This window comes from Typopeltis vanoorti, chromosome 3 (genome assembly GCF_054136105.1).
Source record: "Typopeltis vanoorti isolate ZY-2024b chromosome 3, IOZ_Tvanoo_1.0, whole genome shotgun sequence".
Taxonomy (NCBI): Eukaryota; Metazoa; Arthropoda; class Arachnida; order Uropygi; family Thelyphonidae; genus Typopeltis; species Typopeltis vanoorti.
In genome coordinates this window covers 73,661,174-73,677,942 of record NC_143551.1, presented here as the reverse complement: position 1 = coordinate 73,677,942, position 16,769 = coordinate 73,661,174, and the positions used below count along the sequence as shown (strand labels likewise).

The window sequence follows — 16,769 nt, the reverse complement described above, 5'->3', positions numbered from 1 at the left end:
TTTTCATTCTCGCTATAATATTTATATAGCGCCTGGTTCAGCTCTCTGTATGTTCTTAGGTTTCTGTTGTCGAACGGCAGTTTATTTATCATGTCAGGTACATAGAAGTTTCGGGTGGCTTTTCCGTAGTGATTGTTGTACTTATATGTTATGTAGTTTGTTGACTGTGGTCTTGTTATTTGATATGTTGTTCTGGTTACTCTATAGGTTGGGCTATAGTAATGTTTTAACATGACTGTGTAGTGGCATAAGTGTTTCACCTTAAATATTTTGTGTTTTGTCTGTGCTTCCTGCATAAGAGTGGGTTGTTCCCAGAATATCAGTTTTACCATTTTATCTTGCAACCATTGTAGCCTGTTAAGTCTGTAGTCATCGCAGAATGCATATAATGTGATTGCTTATCTTAAAATGTTTTCACATAATGCTTTATGGATTAGTATTTTTATGTGGGTTGGGGCAATGTCTTTTAATCTGTATAGTTTGCTTGCTATTATCCTAAGCTTGGTATGTAGGTAGTTTGTATGGCTATTCCAACTTTGATCGGCATCGAAGTGAAGTCCGAGATAGCGTGTTGTTTTCACCTGTGTGATGGTTGTGATTTTAGGTTCTGTGCTTTGTGTATAGGAGGATGAATGTTGGATTGTGAGATATTTAGTTTCTATGGACAGGGTTTGGGGGTTTTTGAATACCATTAGCTTTGTTTTTCCTGGGTTTATATATATACCGTTTTCGGTTAACCAGTTAGTGATTTGGTTGATGTCGTATTGCATATTTGTGTAAGTGATATTTGCATTGTTGTGAATGGATACTATGGCCGTGTCGTCTGCATACTGGAAGATTTTACTTTTTAGGAGGAGTTGGCTTGTGTCGTGTATGTATATGTTAAATACTCCACAGGTTACATGTACTTCTTTGCTGTATGCTGATCCTATACGCATGGTGTGCTTTCTGTTTTTTGTGTATGTATGCTTTAAACCACTGGAGTAGACGACCTCCAATTCCAATATGGGTTAGTTTCGTTAACAAGGTTTTGTGTGTTAGTGTGTCAAATGCTTTTGTTACGTCAATGAATACCATTAATGTTATTCTGTTTTTATCCAATGCAGCGTTTATTAGATCTGTGAAATCTTCCAGAAGTGTTGCTGTTCCTTTATTTTTTTGAAAGCCATATTCTGTTTTGGGTATGATTTGAAATTTTTCAACATATGTGGAGAGTTTCTGATGCACGGTGCATTCCATGATTTGGTTGATTACAGACAGCTTGGCGATGGGCCTGTAATTACTTGTAATGTTTCTTTTTCTCTGTTTGTGTATGGGTGTGATTAATGCAGTCTTCAGTGTTTCAGGTATCTGTCCCGTTTCGAAGATTTTATTTAACAGCTTTTGTATAACTGGAAGTAGGTTGGTGGAGTGTTTCTTGATGTCTTTTGGTCTGATTCCGTCTATCCCCAGTCCTTTGTTAGTTTTAATTTGTTGAATTGCCAGTGATAGTTCTTCTTTTGTTACCGTTGGGAACCACATCGACTGGGTTGCTCGTGGACCTAGTGGAGAATGTTCATTTGTGTGAGGAAGGGTTGTTTCTTGTATCTTTTGGACAGAGTTCACGAAGTGCTGATTAAAGTTGTTTGACAACTGTTTGAGGGATTTGGGATCGCAAGCAAAGCTGTGTTTATTTGTTTCTGAGGCAGTGGTTCTGTGTATATTGTCCAGCATTTCATTAATCACTTGCCAAATTTCCTTTATGTCATTCTGAGCGTTGTTAATTTGTTGCTGTAATAGTTTCTTTTTGCTGTTCTAATCTGTGTTATTAGGAGATTCCGTTTTCTTTTGTATTCAGCTTTTAAAGCGATATTGTTCGGCGACTTCTTAAGTTGTTTCCATAGGGCATCTTTTCTTTGTATGTCTGTCTGTTAGTATTTTGTCTATTATCCATGGATTTTGCTTCGTTTGGGGGCGTGTTTTTATTTTTGTTAATGCTTTGTTATATATTTTGTTAAATGCAAGTTTAAGATTATTATTATATACAACTGTAGCAGAGTCTAAAGATGCTATCTGCATCCAGTCTCTTTTTCTGATTTCATCGTTTACTATTGTTTCGTTTAGAATGCTATAATACTGTTTTGTAGTCTCAGTGATTTTTATGGGTTCTGGTTCAGTGTGTAACTGTAATGCTGTGAAATAATGGTCTGCCAGTTTGCATGTTATGACGGCTGCTGTGTGACTGCTTGGAGGGGCCCTTATATTTATATGATCAATGCAGGATGAGGTTGTTGTGTTTCCGACTATCTCTTCTCGTTCCCATCCATACAGTCGTATACACTGTATACGACTGTATGGATGGGGTTATGTTATATGCCGATAATAGGTATAGGTATTGTTCTGTGTTGTTATTTATGTTCCTAATGTTTATATTAATGTGTCCTATTATTATCAAGTTTTCTGAGGTGCCTACTTCCGTGGCTGAAAGCCATCTGTTTAGTTCTTCTAGGAATTTTGTGGTGCTTAAGTTGGGTGGTCTGTATATTGCGTTTAATATCAGGGAGTTTTCTTGTTTGATGTTTTTAATTTCGATGCATATGTTTTCTGTGTATTCTAATTTATAGTTTATTTCTGTTACTTCTAGTTTATGTTTGGTAAATATTATTATATCACCGCCTCGTTTTGTTTGTCTGCAGTGTTTGTGTTGTTGGAAGTGTGGCATTTGGTAGATGGATGCCTCTTCATTTGTCGTAGATACTTCAGTCAGTATTAAAATGTCTATTTCGTCTATATCTTCCTTCAGATAAGCTTGCAGGGTCAGCCAGTATTTTTGAATACTTCTGATGTTAATGTGGAGAATAGGTAGTCATTTTTTTGGGATTGTCAGTTGTTTCCATTCTGTTAATGATTTCAGAATGTGGCATTTACCATGTTCTGTGGTGATTACGTCTGCTTGATGGTCTGCATTCATGATAGTTGGTGTGCTGTTCCTTCTTTACGAGTTGTTAATATTCCTTTCAATGTGGCAGCCTGTTGAGGTCATCTACGGATTTTATTTCGATTGGTTTTGCGTCTTGTTTCTTTCTAAGGAATGTTTTGCTGTCTCTTATCCATATAAATAATTGTTTTCTGTTTTTACTTTCCTTGCTTGGTAGAATATTTTCTGATAATATGGGGTTAGGTATTCGGACAAGTATATTGGGGTATTGTCTTGGTCTCCTTTCAGATCCTTGACTACTGGTTTTTTAATCCTACTAGCTTTTATAAGTGTAGTTTTTGTTGGGCTGTTGGTGAGTCGCACTACGACGGGAGAAGGACGGGTATTATTTTCTCTTTTTCTTTTTTGTGGTAACTGATGCACTGACTGGATGTCTCTTGATTCAATGGGAGAGCCAATTTTTTTGGCTTAGTTGTATTACGGTGTCTCTTAGATGTTCCGTAGCTATTTCTGGGAGACCATTTATGAGGAGATCATTTTTGTGCTGCTGTTGGTTTGAGAGTTTGTACTGTTGCTTATAATAATAATAATAATAATAATAATAATAATAATAATAATAATAATAATAATAATAATAATATGACAAACCAATAATGTAACCTTTAAAAAATAATAGTCCGTAAAGTGCATTTGTAGCACTTTTTTTTAGAGGTAAACTTAGAGATTGCTTATTCGAAACATTTAGTTTTACATTTTGAGTGACTACTAAAAAAAAAAAAAAACGCTTTGAAAACTCATGTGTGACTTATCACTTAAAATAAACATGAAAAACTCTTTGTAGATACAATATACTTTCCAATGCACAGCAATTAGCATAATTTTAAATACAGGGAATTCTTTTAAAATTCTATTATTCAATTTATAGATTTTATTTTCCTTTAGGTCTTTCATTACACAAACATTGTATTCCGTAGTTTAACTATATGACAATAGAAATAAACTCCCGTTCCTAATATATAACCGAACACACAACGTAACAAACCATTTAAAAATATTACAACCAAGTTACTTGGAAAAGTTCCTGCTTTAAAAAAAAAAAAATTATCTGCTTAAGTTTCTTTTCTTTTGCAAGGAGTGTATAACTACTAATCTTCCTCTAGGTGGCGAGCCGGCCACCATGATTAAATAACTTCCGGTGACATAAAGATCGTATTGCAGAAGACATTGTATTACTTGCAAGCACAGAAGATCTACAACAAATTTCTGATAAAATAAGGAATGTATGAAATTTGGATTAAACCTATATATATATATAAAATAATATAAACAAAAATTATGCAAATAGTAAAAAAGAAACACCAAACTGAAAATTGAAACTGATAGAATCTAGAGTAGGTAGAAAAGTTCACCTGCCTCGGAGGGGTAATTGAGTACAATTGTGAAATTACAAAAGATATAAACAGATAAATTAGCCAAGCATCCCAAACTTTTGGACGACTAAATAAAATATGGAAGTCAAGAGAAATGAAACAAGTAACAAAATAAGAATCTATGAGACTGGTCCCCTCAATACTTCTCTATGGAAAGTGAATGCTGGAATCTCAAAAAAAAAAGCTGAAGAGAAAAAATTATTAACCACTGAAATGGGTTGGCTAAGAATATTACTTGGAGTTTCTATGCTGGATAGACTAAGAAATGAAGACATGTTTTAGTCGTTTCCTTTTTTAAGGAAACGACTAAAACAAGAAATAACAATACACAAAATCCAAGAAAGAAGACCAATGGTTTGGCCATAGGAACAGAAAGGTTACCAACTAAAGCGCTGTATACAATGATGGAAAGTAAAAGATCCAAAGGGCAGCTCAGAATTAGATAAATAGACAAAATAAAAGAGGACCTGAAAACCAAATCACAACAAGTGACACCAAACTGGACAGAACTGTTCAAACTCTCCAGGGACATACAGAAGTGCAAAGATGTTGAAAGCTTATTTTTCAATTGGTTAGAGTATAATAAATTTAATTTAATCCTTTATCCAAGTGTGAGCAAACAAAGTTTGCGCGTGAAAGTATCTTCAGGACTAGGCTAAGGTGGTACAACACCAGGGCGACTCCTTGCAAAGGTGGAGCAAGCTACCAAACCTCCTATCTCAGTATCTCCCATAATGCAGAACACATCTCCTTGCGATATGTCTAATGTTATGCATTAAGGGAAGGGCCACTACCCAGACTAGTTTTGACCTTTATCGAGGTCTCTTCAGCGGGAGCCAGGCCCAAGTGGAGATACCAGGCAGAAGCATTAGCAGGTCATCTCTACCTATAGGAGTTGCCAAATGGTGTGCCACCCTTTTTTAATCAATTACTCTGGATTTAGAGAAAGATGTTGAAAGTTTATTTTTCATAGCCCATTATAGCCCAGTCCTGAAGATACTTTCAGGTGCAAAACTGGGTTTGCTTACACTTGGATAAAGGATTAAACTAAATTTATTATACTCTAACCAAGTGAAAAATAAACTTTCAACATCTTTCTCTAAATCCAGAGTAATTGATTAAAAAAGGGTGGCACACCATTTGGCAACTCCTATAGGTAGAGATGACCTGCTAATGCTTCTGCCTAGTATCTCCACTTGTGCCTGGCTCCCACTGAAGAGACCTCGATAAAGGTCGAAACTAGTCTGGGTAGTGGCCCTTCCCTTAATGCATAACATTAGACGTATCCGCAAGGAGATGTGTTTTGCATTATGGGAGATACTGAGATAGGAGTGTTGGTAGCTTGCTCCACCTTTGCAAGCAGTCGCCCTGGTGTTGTACCACCTTAGCCCAGTCCTGAAGATACTTTCAGGCGCAAACTTGGTTTGCTCACACTTGGATAAAGGATTAAACTAAATTTATTATTTATTATAGAAGTGCAAAGAGTTCATTTGGCCTCATCATCATCCACATAGATGATGGAAGAGAGAGAGAGAGAAGAAGGATCATACTTCCCACTAGGTCTGAGGTTCTTTTGCAATGCAACTAGTATCAATAAGGCAAGATATTGTTGTATAGTAATACAAAAAAAAATTCGCCCCAATAGAAAATAGCCCACAATAAACAATTATTGGTAGAAAACAAACAAAATGTAAATCAGTGCTAACATTTGACTTCAATTAAAAAAATTTATATCATCCCTACTCGTGATTTACATTTTCTTTCTTTTGGAAAAAGATATGTCATTCTGATTATTTTTCATTTTCAGGTATACGTGTGTGAGCAGTGCGATTCAGAGCACTTTACTAATGATATGCAAATCCGATACAGTCTGCTGAATGGAATCTCGGCACGTTATGTTCGACTGAAAATCTTGGAATTTCAGGAATCCCCTTGCCTAAGAATGGAAATAATAGGTTGCAGAAAAAAAGGTAACCACCGTATGTTTAGTTATGAGTGTGAAATAACTATTTGTATTAAAATATTCAAATAATCGAAACTAATAATTTATTTTTCACGTTTAAATATATCACGCTTGCATTTTCTGTCCTTATTTGAACTTGTCCTTTGTGATTTACGAACTTATGGATCAATACGTATTCAGACATCTGAAATACAACATATTAACATGCATATTTATTCTTTCTAATATGTTGCATTAAGTAAGGTGGTCGTAGTAAAATACAAAACAACCAATACCTGCTAAAATGATTACTTTTACCATTAAGAAAGCAGCATATGCAAATACATGATTTTCTGACTGTCATATGACCAACATTCTTTGTTTTTCAGGGCTTTTCAATTAAAGGTGAGTTATTCGGTCTCATACGGAAGTTGCGAGGTTATTTATTTATTTTTTTGCTGGAAATGTGAGTTTTTTAACATTTACAAGAGACAAACCAGTCCCTTGAACACATAAAATACTTATTCTTGAAGGGAAGAAGCAGATGAATGGCAAGCCGGTTACATTAATTTGCCTAAAATCCCCTAATGACAGGATTCAACCCGTCTAAGGACGAACGAGAATTGGATGGATGTGATTTATTTTTGTAAAATAAATAACTTCCGAATTTGACCCTTTATAATTACATAAACATAGATCTAAAGGGGAGCCTTTGTATCTCAGCAGGAGCAAGGATGCTCTTTGAGGAAAGACCTAGGCTCGAACTTGATCTAGAACTCAAGAACTTTAAGGGCTTTCAGTTGCAGGGTCAGTCAGCCAGACAAATCTGCCGGTGATACATGACATGCCTTATACACTGGCCTTCTTAGTGATTTCAGTTGTAATTTCAACCAATATCATGTCTGCAAGTCCTTGGATCAAGAGATCATAAACACACCAGACAAAAAATCATTGAATGCAAACTTTATTCCTTAATATGGAGTTATAGGACCACCTGCTTTAATTACAGTTTGGATTTTTTTTTTTTTTTTTGACATGCTGTCAATATCACTCATTATTACATGTGTATCAAGTATATTTCTCTCCATGCTTAAAATATCCCATAATTCTGCCAGATTTGCAGGGTGTTGATGTTTCTTCTTTATGGCCCTTTTTAACATGTCCCAGATTTTTTTTAGTAATATTCAGATCAGGTGAATCAGTTGGCCAATTGAGATGTGGAATGTGTTTCTCATGTTCTGCAAACCAATCCAGCACAATTCTAGCTCAATGGACATGAGAGTTATCTTCAAAGTCAGGATCCACTGTGTCCTTGTTACAAAAGCTGTACAAACAGCGAGACTTCATTATTTAAGAGTGTCAGATAATCCATGGATTTCATATGATTGGATATCTCAATAAATGGGCCAACTCCAGCACTTGAAATATAGCTCCAATACACAACACTGCCACCTCCTTTTCTCATAGCTCTTTGGACACATTTGAGGTTAATTGCTTGTCCATTCTTCCGCATGACCCTGGAGCGGTATCGGCTTGGAATACAAGCAGAATCTGGATTCGTCGGACAATATTATTTGTTTCCACTGGTCAATAGTCTAGTGACGATGCTGTTTTGCCCAAGCAAGGTGATTTTTCTTCTGGACAGTTATTAAATTAGGAAGTATTCGAATAACGCGACTTAAAATGCCTAAACCGTGCAGTTCTCTCCATAGTGTTCGTTCTGAAACTGGTTTACTGGATTGCACTGTTGAAGCAGTTCCTCACGTCTGGAAATGTTCATCTATTGCTAGTCATCTCAAACGCCTGTGATCACGATATGTCATCATGGAGCTTCTATCATAGTTGCGGTGATAGCTTCCTTACTTCTTCCACTGTAAATGGACACTACTGACTGTGGATTCAGACACCAACAAACTTTGCCACCTCTTGAAAGTAATGTCCATGTTCTCAGCCAAGAAACAATGCCACCCTTCTGCCACTCGGTAATGTCACCTTTACAATCCATGGTTGTACCTGTAAAAGAAAATACAGAATCCCCCCCCCCACCCACATCCAGCATCCCTGTGCATCCATCTCAGTATGGTATCACTGATTGCTGACCTGTATGTTGACCAATTTGCCAAACAGATAGATTTGAAACATAGCATCCTACTACAATGCCTGTAGTGTTTTGAATAGCTTTTCTCTTGGCACCCTGTCATAGGCATTTTTATCTTTTATTATTATTATTATTACATTACACCTCCAGGGAATCCAAAGGCTCATCGAGGGAAGGTATCTACTCTACAACTCTTTGTCTCATCCTCCACCAACCTTCATCATCTAACACCAATGGCATCTACCACCGACTACCACCACTAATATTTTCGCAGACAATCACAAATATCCATGCCCACGGTGGGATTCGAACCCGTAGCCTCTTGGCTGGAGAGTGGATACGCTAACCACTCAGCCAACCAAGCTGGCATCTACAAAACTTAAATTTATATTCCATGGGAATCATGGGAATATAAATTTATATTTATATTCCTATGATTTCTCAACTATTTGTCGTAAAGTGAAAATCTGATCCCGACAGCTGCTATTTGGCCTGAATCCAGCTTGTTCTTAACCAAGCTTCTCTTCCACAATCCTTCTCAACCATTTCTCAAGTAAACACTCAGTAGGGAAATACCTCTGTAATCCTCACATTCAGTTGTAGAGTTGTAGAGTAGGTGCCGTCCCTCGATGAGTCTTAGGACTCCCTGGAGGTGTCAAATAATAATAATAAAACTTTCTTACATGTTCTTCTTTTCAATATCTTTTCATTTCAAGACTAAATTGTGATCACTTCCAATTTCAAATCCTCTGTACACTCTGGTGTCCTGTACCAGTGAGAAAACATCATTATCAACATTAACATAGTCAATGGGACTTTTCTTATTCCTTGCCTCTTCTCTCCATGTGAATTTGTGTACAATTTTATGTTGGAACATTGTGTCAATAATAACCAATCCATGTCTTGAGCAGAAATCCAACAGATATTTGCCATTATTATTAGCTTTGCCCTTTTCTCCAAATTTTCCCCAAATATTTTTGTATGTTTGACAATCATTTCCTACTCTGTTATTTAGATCCCCAACAAGGGGATCACTTTTCTTTTTCATTGTGTCAGTTGCTTTCTCTAAAGCCTCAAAAAATTCCTCCACTTCTACCTTAGTAGAACCTTCTGTGAGACCATAGGCACAAATAAGTCTCATTGTGCAGTTCCCCATTCTAATATTTGCCCACATCACTCTACTTGATATTGCCTGTCATTCAAGAAGATTGGCCTGGTATTTAGTGTTGAATACTATAGCTACTCCTTCTTTTCCTCGATTGTCATTTCCTGAATATAACATTTTGTATTTATTGCTCAGAAAGATCTCACCAGTTTTTGTCTTTCTTGTTTCAGACAAGGTCTGGTACTTATCCAATTCGTCTGCTAGCTCAATTTCTTTGCCATTGAGGCTTCTTATGTTGATAGTACCAATCTTGAACTCTTGTGATGTTGAGTTGGAGTGTTTCGAGATTTGTTCCAGTAGCTGACTTTTTGCTGTTCGCCCTGGTTTCCTGGCAAAAACAATTGGGGCCTTGTTTAACCATGCAACACCCCATCCGGCATGAAATTCTGTCATGTTGTACCATCATTTTGTATTGTGGTTTAAGCCAATAAGAATACAATTTGGTTGGCTAAATCTCAAACCATTCTAGTTCTTTCAGTATCCAGTTAGATATCTCACAGGGTACACCACAAGAAGGTAAGGATTGAACATTAAGTCAGAAGCCCTGGTTGGTTGTCCGCATTCCTTTAAAGGCTATGTGGTGATCTCCTCTCAGTATACAGCTTTGTCCCTTAAGCACCCCATTTAAAACAATGAAGGTTTAAAATTAACACATGGTTTACAAACCAGAGCTGATCAGTATTCGCTAGTGAAACATGCTTATTATTATTAAGCGAGTATCTCCATGGGTCCAATACTCTCAGAAAACCCACACTAACCAGTTCACAATATAGTGTCATAGCTCTCTCTCTGCAATGCATCAATACTTGCTGCACGATGTCCAAACCACCATTAGTCACACAATACTTATCATACTTCTCTTTACACTGATTCACTGACAACAAACTTAGGCAACCTATTCCATTCAGTCATTTTAATATGAAAGTCAATATGTCATGCCAGGTGATCCAGAAAAGAAAAGAAAAAAATTGTTTGAATTTTTTAATCTGTTATAGTGTAACACTATAACAGCTTTATCAAATAGATTTTTGGGGAAAAAAATCATAGTTCTCCTTTTAATTTTGTATGATACTAATTGATTAAGAGATGCCTTTAGTAACATTATTGAATTATTGTAATTAAATTATTGTAAAAATTAAGAAATTTTCTTAATGAATAATAAATAAATCAGAGTACATAGCTCAGTTGGTTTCAATGAAGCCCTTTGGTTGAAAAGACCTGGGTTTGATGTGAAGAAATTTTTTCAGGGCTTTTCAATGAATGGTCTTAGCTGGTCTCATACAGTGGAGAGTTTTTTCTGGAAACTTGGGTTTCCTCCCCCCTCAAAGTAAATAAACCAACCCCATGAACACAGATATTTACAGACATAGGATACTAACTGCTTCATCTCCCTATCCACCAACACTCCCAAACCCTGGCCTCATCAATCTCCTAGAGTACAGTTCCACCCATGTGGTATACTGCTGCAAATCTTTTCACCCCAAAATGCATAACCTTACATTTTGTCACATTAAATTGACATCCATTCTACTTAGCCCAGAACTCCAATCTATCCAAATCATCCTGCAAGATTTTGACATCTTCTGCATTCACTATTGCCCTATCCAACTTTGCATCATCAGTGAACAAATGAACCATTCTTCTTAGATTGTTCCTTATATCATTAATGAACAAATTAAACAGCAGTGGTCCAAGAACAGAACCCTGCAGCACACACCACTAGTCACAGGCCGTCTTTTGGATTCTACTCCTGAATAAACTACTCTCTGATATCTCTCCATCAACCACCCACCTATCCATCTCACCAATCCTATATCCATTCCCATATGTTGCATTTTACGGATTAGAATTCCATGTGGTATGCTGTCAAAGGCCTTATCCAGGTCCAGCAGTATCACAGTAAACCAATTACCCTTATCCAGTTCAGCCGTCACTGTGATATAAAACTTGAGCAAGTTACTGAGGCATGATCTACCCTTCATAAAGCCATGCTGTCCCCTGTACAGTATCTCATTTTCATCAATCTATTCCTGTATTTTTCCCTTGACTAATTTCTCCAAGACCTTGACAACGACTCCTGATATGCTGATCGGTCTGTAATTTGCAACAGTAGTCTTGGATCCTCCTTTATGCAGTAGAACTATTTTCCCCTCTTTCCACACCTTCGGGACTAAACCAGATCCGAGACTCAGATTAAACAACATGGTCAAGGGCATTGCTAATTCTTTAGCCGCTTCACGTAAGACCTGTGCCGGTATACCATCCAATCCCACAGATGTATTCACATCAAGGTTCTGTAATAGACTATTCACCTCCACTTCATTCATCACAATTCCCATATAAACTAATGGTTCCTTCACTCTTTCAATCTCACCACCTGGATGATATACTCTTGCAAAGCGCTCACTCAGTAATTCCACTATATCGACTGATTCAGTGACCTCCTTACCATCGGCATTCCTTAAAATCATTCTGCCGTGTACAGTTTTTTTTTTTTGCTTGCAGCATATTTAAAGAACTGTTTGGGATTCTCTTTAGCTTGCATAGCTAGCTTCCTTTCATAATCCACTTTTGCTTTTCTTACCACACTCGTTACCCTTCTGGCCTGCGCTTTATACCATTCATGTGCCTGCAGGTCATCCTTCTCTTTAAATTCCCTCCACAGTTGTTTCTTTTTTTGCAGCTCAAGCTTAATGGTGTTATTCATCCATTTAACCCCTACTTGATTTACTATTCGGACCCTAGGTACACAATCAGCCATAACCTCCTGTAAATGCTCCTTGACCACTTCCCATGCTCTATCGACATCCAACCCTTGCAGTTTTACATGCCATGGCACTGAACCAAGCAATGTCCTAAGCTTGTCATACTTGCCAGCACGGCAATTCCACATATACCCTGTCGTAATCGAAAATTCCACACCTTTAGCCAACTCCCAGGTGAAGACCTTATGATCACTCTCATCAATAGGTGGTATCATGGTCATATTCATTACAGTCAAATTCTCAGATACTATTACCAGGCCAAGCACTCTCAAACCCCTAGTATTTTCTATTACGTGCTGTCTGAGATAGTTATCCCTTAATAATTGAATAAAATCCAGTTCCTTCCTCACATGTGTCCTCTCCTCCTTCCAGTCAGTGTTACCATAGTTGAAATCCCCCATAATAATAATTACCCCCCTTCCACTAAAGTTATAAAGTTAGAGGTCCACTAGAGTTATAAAGATAATATAAGGATTATGGAATTCAGATTATTATTATTATTATTATTATTATTATTATTATTATTATTATTATTATTATTATTATGTGACACCTCCAGGGAGTCCAAGGGACTCATTGAGGGAGGGCACCTACTCTGCAACTCTGTCTCCACCATTCAATCCACCAACTACAACAAACCACAACTACTATCATCTATACCAGGGCTATCCAATCTTAGGTAATCCAAGGACCGCATTAGAAAAAAAAAATTATCAGAGGGCCGAATCACAATGCGTATCTAGTAATTTGGCAAGCAGCAGTGACATAACCTTGAAAGCTGAACAAACAACACTAATTGTGCACTGATCACACACTCGCGTTCCCTGAGAGCACCAGGAGCATATGTGTTGGAACAAAACAGTATAAGAATGCTTCTTTGACACATCTAATATTACCAACATCGAGATTATCGATTAGTGATAGAATTAAAATATCTAATACAAATTCAATTCAAATTGAATTATTATTTTATTTTTTCGCTTGTGAAAATCAAAACCCACTGGCAGGCTGCACATAATCGCACTGCGCGCCGCATGCAGCCTATGCTATCTACTGCCCACCACCACCATGGATTGTCTGGTATTTTCTGATATTTGTGATTGTCTGGTATTTTCACAGACAATCACAAATATCCATGTGCATGGCAAGATTATGAAAGCAAGTTCAGAAAGAGGGGGTGATATGATAGAGGTCTGCTAACTTCTGAATGAGTGTTATAGGATATCATCTGATGAAATTTTTTGTTATATGGAAGGTGGGGAGAAAAACACCAGGCATCTATGGAAGATAAGTTTGTTCATGGTTAAGAAACGGTAAGAGCTAGATTTTTCTGTCACATAGAAGTGAGTGAGTGATTGATTGGAATAGTTTGCCTTTAGCGATAGTAAGTGCATCTAGTGCAAATGAGTTTCAGGGATGGTATGACAGTTGTTCAGATGTATAGCCTCTTCAATGAGTCAGTGATTTCATGACAGTCTCAGATAATAATAACAATAAATAGTAATTTTCATTTGATAGCTCTGGTAGTCCATTTATTTCGATGCTGCTTGATCTAAAGTACTCCTGTATGTGTCATTTACCACCATTTGAGGTTGTGTATCTGTTGTTTTAATAGTTTATTTTTATTAATTTTGTTCTGCATTTCTTCTTTCTTTTTTAGTTATTTCTTTAATTCATTTTTCATCATCATCATCATCAAATTCCTGCCATGTACCCTCAAGGGGTGTACAGGATATGACAGTACTACATGAAAACATTACATCATTACTAACTTCCTATCTACAATTTTCCTCCAAATCAGTCTGTTACTTGTCAAGACTCCAACATTATCAGATCTTATATTTCTATCGTCTAAGGCACTTTGTACCCAATCAATCCACCTATATCTTGGTCTTCCTCTGGGTCATTTTCCTGCCAACCTGGCAGAGAACACTTGTTTTGCTAATTTTTCCTCTCCCATTCTATTTAAGTGACCATACCACCTGAGATTAGCTCTGCTAACGCATTCCTGGATGCTGACAATGTCAAGTTCTTTCCTAATATCCTCATTTTTAATATGATATTGCCATTGATGCCTGTTCACGCCTCTAATCTTTCTCAGGACTCTCATATCTGCGGTCTCTGGTCTTTGGTCAAGTGTTTTACTTCTGACCCAGCTCTCAGATCCATAAGTTAAAACTGGTTTGAACACTGTCTTGTATACAGCTAATTTAGTGTTCCGACTAATTTCTTTCCTATTCCATATGAATTTATTCAATTGACTTCCCACCATAGCAGCTTTGCTGATTCTGTTGTCTATTTCTATATTTAATTTACAATCTTCAGTAAAAATCGTGCTTAAGTAGCTGAAATTTTTACTTGTTCCACAGGTTCTCCATTCACAACACAGTTGACATTTTCAATGATTCTGCCTATTTTCATTGTCTTTGTCTTTTTATTGCTGACCTTCATACCATATCTATTACAAGAGCTATTCAATTTAGTCAGAGAATCTTGCAGACTTGTAGCGGATTTATTTAGAAGTATAACATCATCCACATAAAGCAAAGAGCTGACATTAACATCTCCAATTTTGATATCAGGTTTAATACCACATTCCTTCATAATGTGATCCATATTCATTTTTCATTGTTACCAAATTTGCTATTTAGATCTTGAAGTCAGTCAAAACTAAATTCAGGTGATGATTTGATCGTTAATTTCAGATTTGAAAACTTCTCAATTTCTTTTCTTATTGCTGAGCCTTCTCCTTTAATCTCTTCTTTTATGACTTATTGTTTTGTATTTGTTCCCTAAATTGCCTGAAGAGTTCTTTTAGTCCTGCCATATTTCACTATCATCCCTGTTTAAAGCTTTAGTGGAATCCCAGTTCATATATATTTCTGTTTTGTACAGACTGTATATTGCATGTGGGGAATTGTTACTATTTGTGCAACCAAGGCATTTCAATTTTATTATTATTATTATTGCATGGGCACCTCCATGGAGTCCTAAGATGCATTGTGGAAGACCCAGACTATCAACACAGTATGTATTGTATCTCTCCTTGAAACCATTAGCAGATAAAGTATTCACAGCTGACTCAGGCAAACCATTTCATTCATTCACCATTCTCCAAGCAAAAAATCTAGTCTTCACACACTTACTAACAACACTCGTACCCAACTTTCAGGCATGACCTTTTGTTCTGTCCCCCCCTCTAGCCAAGTGCTGAAATATTTCCTTTGTATTAATCCTGTAAAATCCTTTAGGTAACTTAAATGTTTCTATCATAGTCCCCCTTTTTATGCTATCAACCAACCTTGCAAGAAATAAAACCCTCAGTCTATCCTCATAGGGAGCATTTCACAGACCGCTAACGATCTTGGTCATTTGCCTCTGAATTCTCTCAACCTCTTCCTCACCCCAAGAAACCTAGGCCACCAGACCTGAGCACAGCAATCAAGATGTAGTTATTATTATTATTCAGGCCTCCATGGAGTCAAGAGACTCATTGCGAGAGGTCTTTCCTAGGAAACACAAAGTCTATCATGCCACTCCTTGAACTCATTGACTGTTCTTGCTCTCACCACTCTATCAGGCGATGCATTCCATAGTTCCACCACCCTCCATGCAAAGAAACCACTCCTCACCCTCTTGCTTGCAGCTTCCTTTCGTGCTTTCCAGGGATGGCTCCTTGTCATCGCTCCTTCCTGCTGCTCCACCGAGTGAAAGAACTGTTCCACCCTGTAACTGCCTCTCAACAGTTTAAAAGTCTCTATCATATCACCTCTCCTTCTTCTGTCTACCAAACTCTTCAGTTCACATTCCTTCAGCCGATCCTCATAATTAACATTGTACAGTCCTGAAACGATCTTTGTAATCCATCTCTGCACCCTCTCCACAGTTAATTTATCTCCTTCAAATCCTGGGGACCAAATTTGAGAACAATACTCTAAGTGTGGTCTGATCAGGGTCTTATACATTGGAATGATAACTCTTCTATCTCTGCAGGTCGCATCCTTCTCAGTATTGCAGCAGTCCTCTAGGTTACCTTCACCACCTTTGCAATCCAGATGTAGTTGTATCAAGGCTTTATAAAGAGGAATGATAACTCCCTTATCTCTACTTGTAGGAAATTTTTTTCCACTTGGTTAGACTACTATAATAAATTTAGTTTAATCCTTTATCCAAGTGTAAGCAAACAAAGTTTGTGCTTGAAGTATCTTCAGGACTGAGGCAACTTGTGGTAAAGGTGAACCAAGCTCTCATCACTACCTGTCTAAGTATCTCTCATAATGCAAAGCACATCTCCTTGCGGACATGTATAATGCTATGCATTAAGGGCAGGGCCACTACCCAGACTAGTTTCGACCTTTATTGAGGTCTCGTCAGTGGGAGCCAGACCCAGAGGTGGTGATACTAAGGTAGAAGTAATGGAGAAGTCGTATTTACCTATACGAGTTGCCAAAA

The 16,769-nt window shown here is 37.2% G+C and overlaps 1 protein-coding gene across 2 annotated transcripts in view; it reads left to right on the top strand.

The window, feature by feature from the left end:
* Positions 1 to 16,769, top strand: part of LOC150108267 (uncharacterized) — a 709,268-nt gene that overhangs the window by 108,382 nt on the left and 584,117 nt on the right. For both annotated transcript variants that reach the window (XR_016548127.1, XM_090390670.1), the window contains exon 15: positions 6,155 to 6,317. Coding sequence is in view for 1 of the 2 variants with exons in the window: in XM_090390670.1 (XP_090246796.1) it covers positions 6,155 to 6,317 (163 nt within the window). In the remaining variant the exon portion in view is untranslated. The remainder of the gene's footprint in view (positions 1 to 6,154; positions 6,318 to 16,769) is intronic.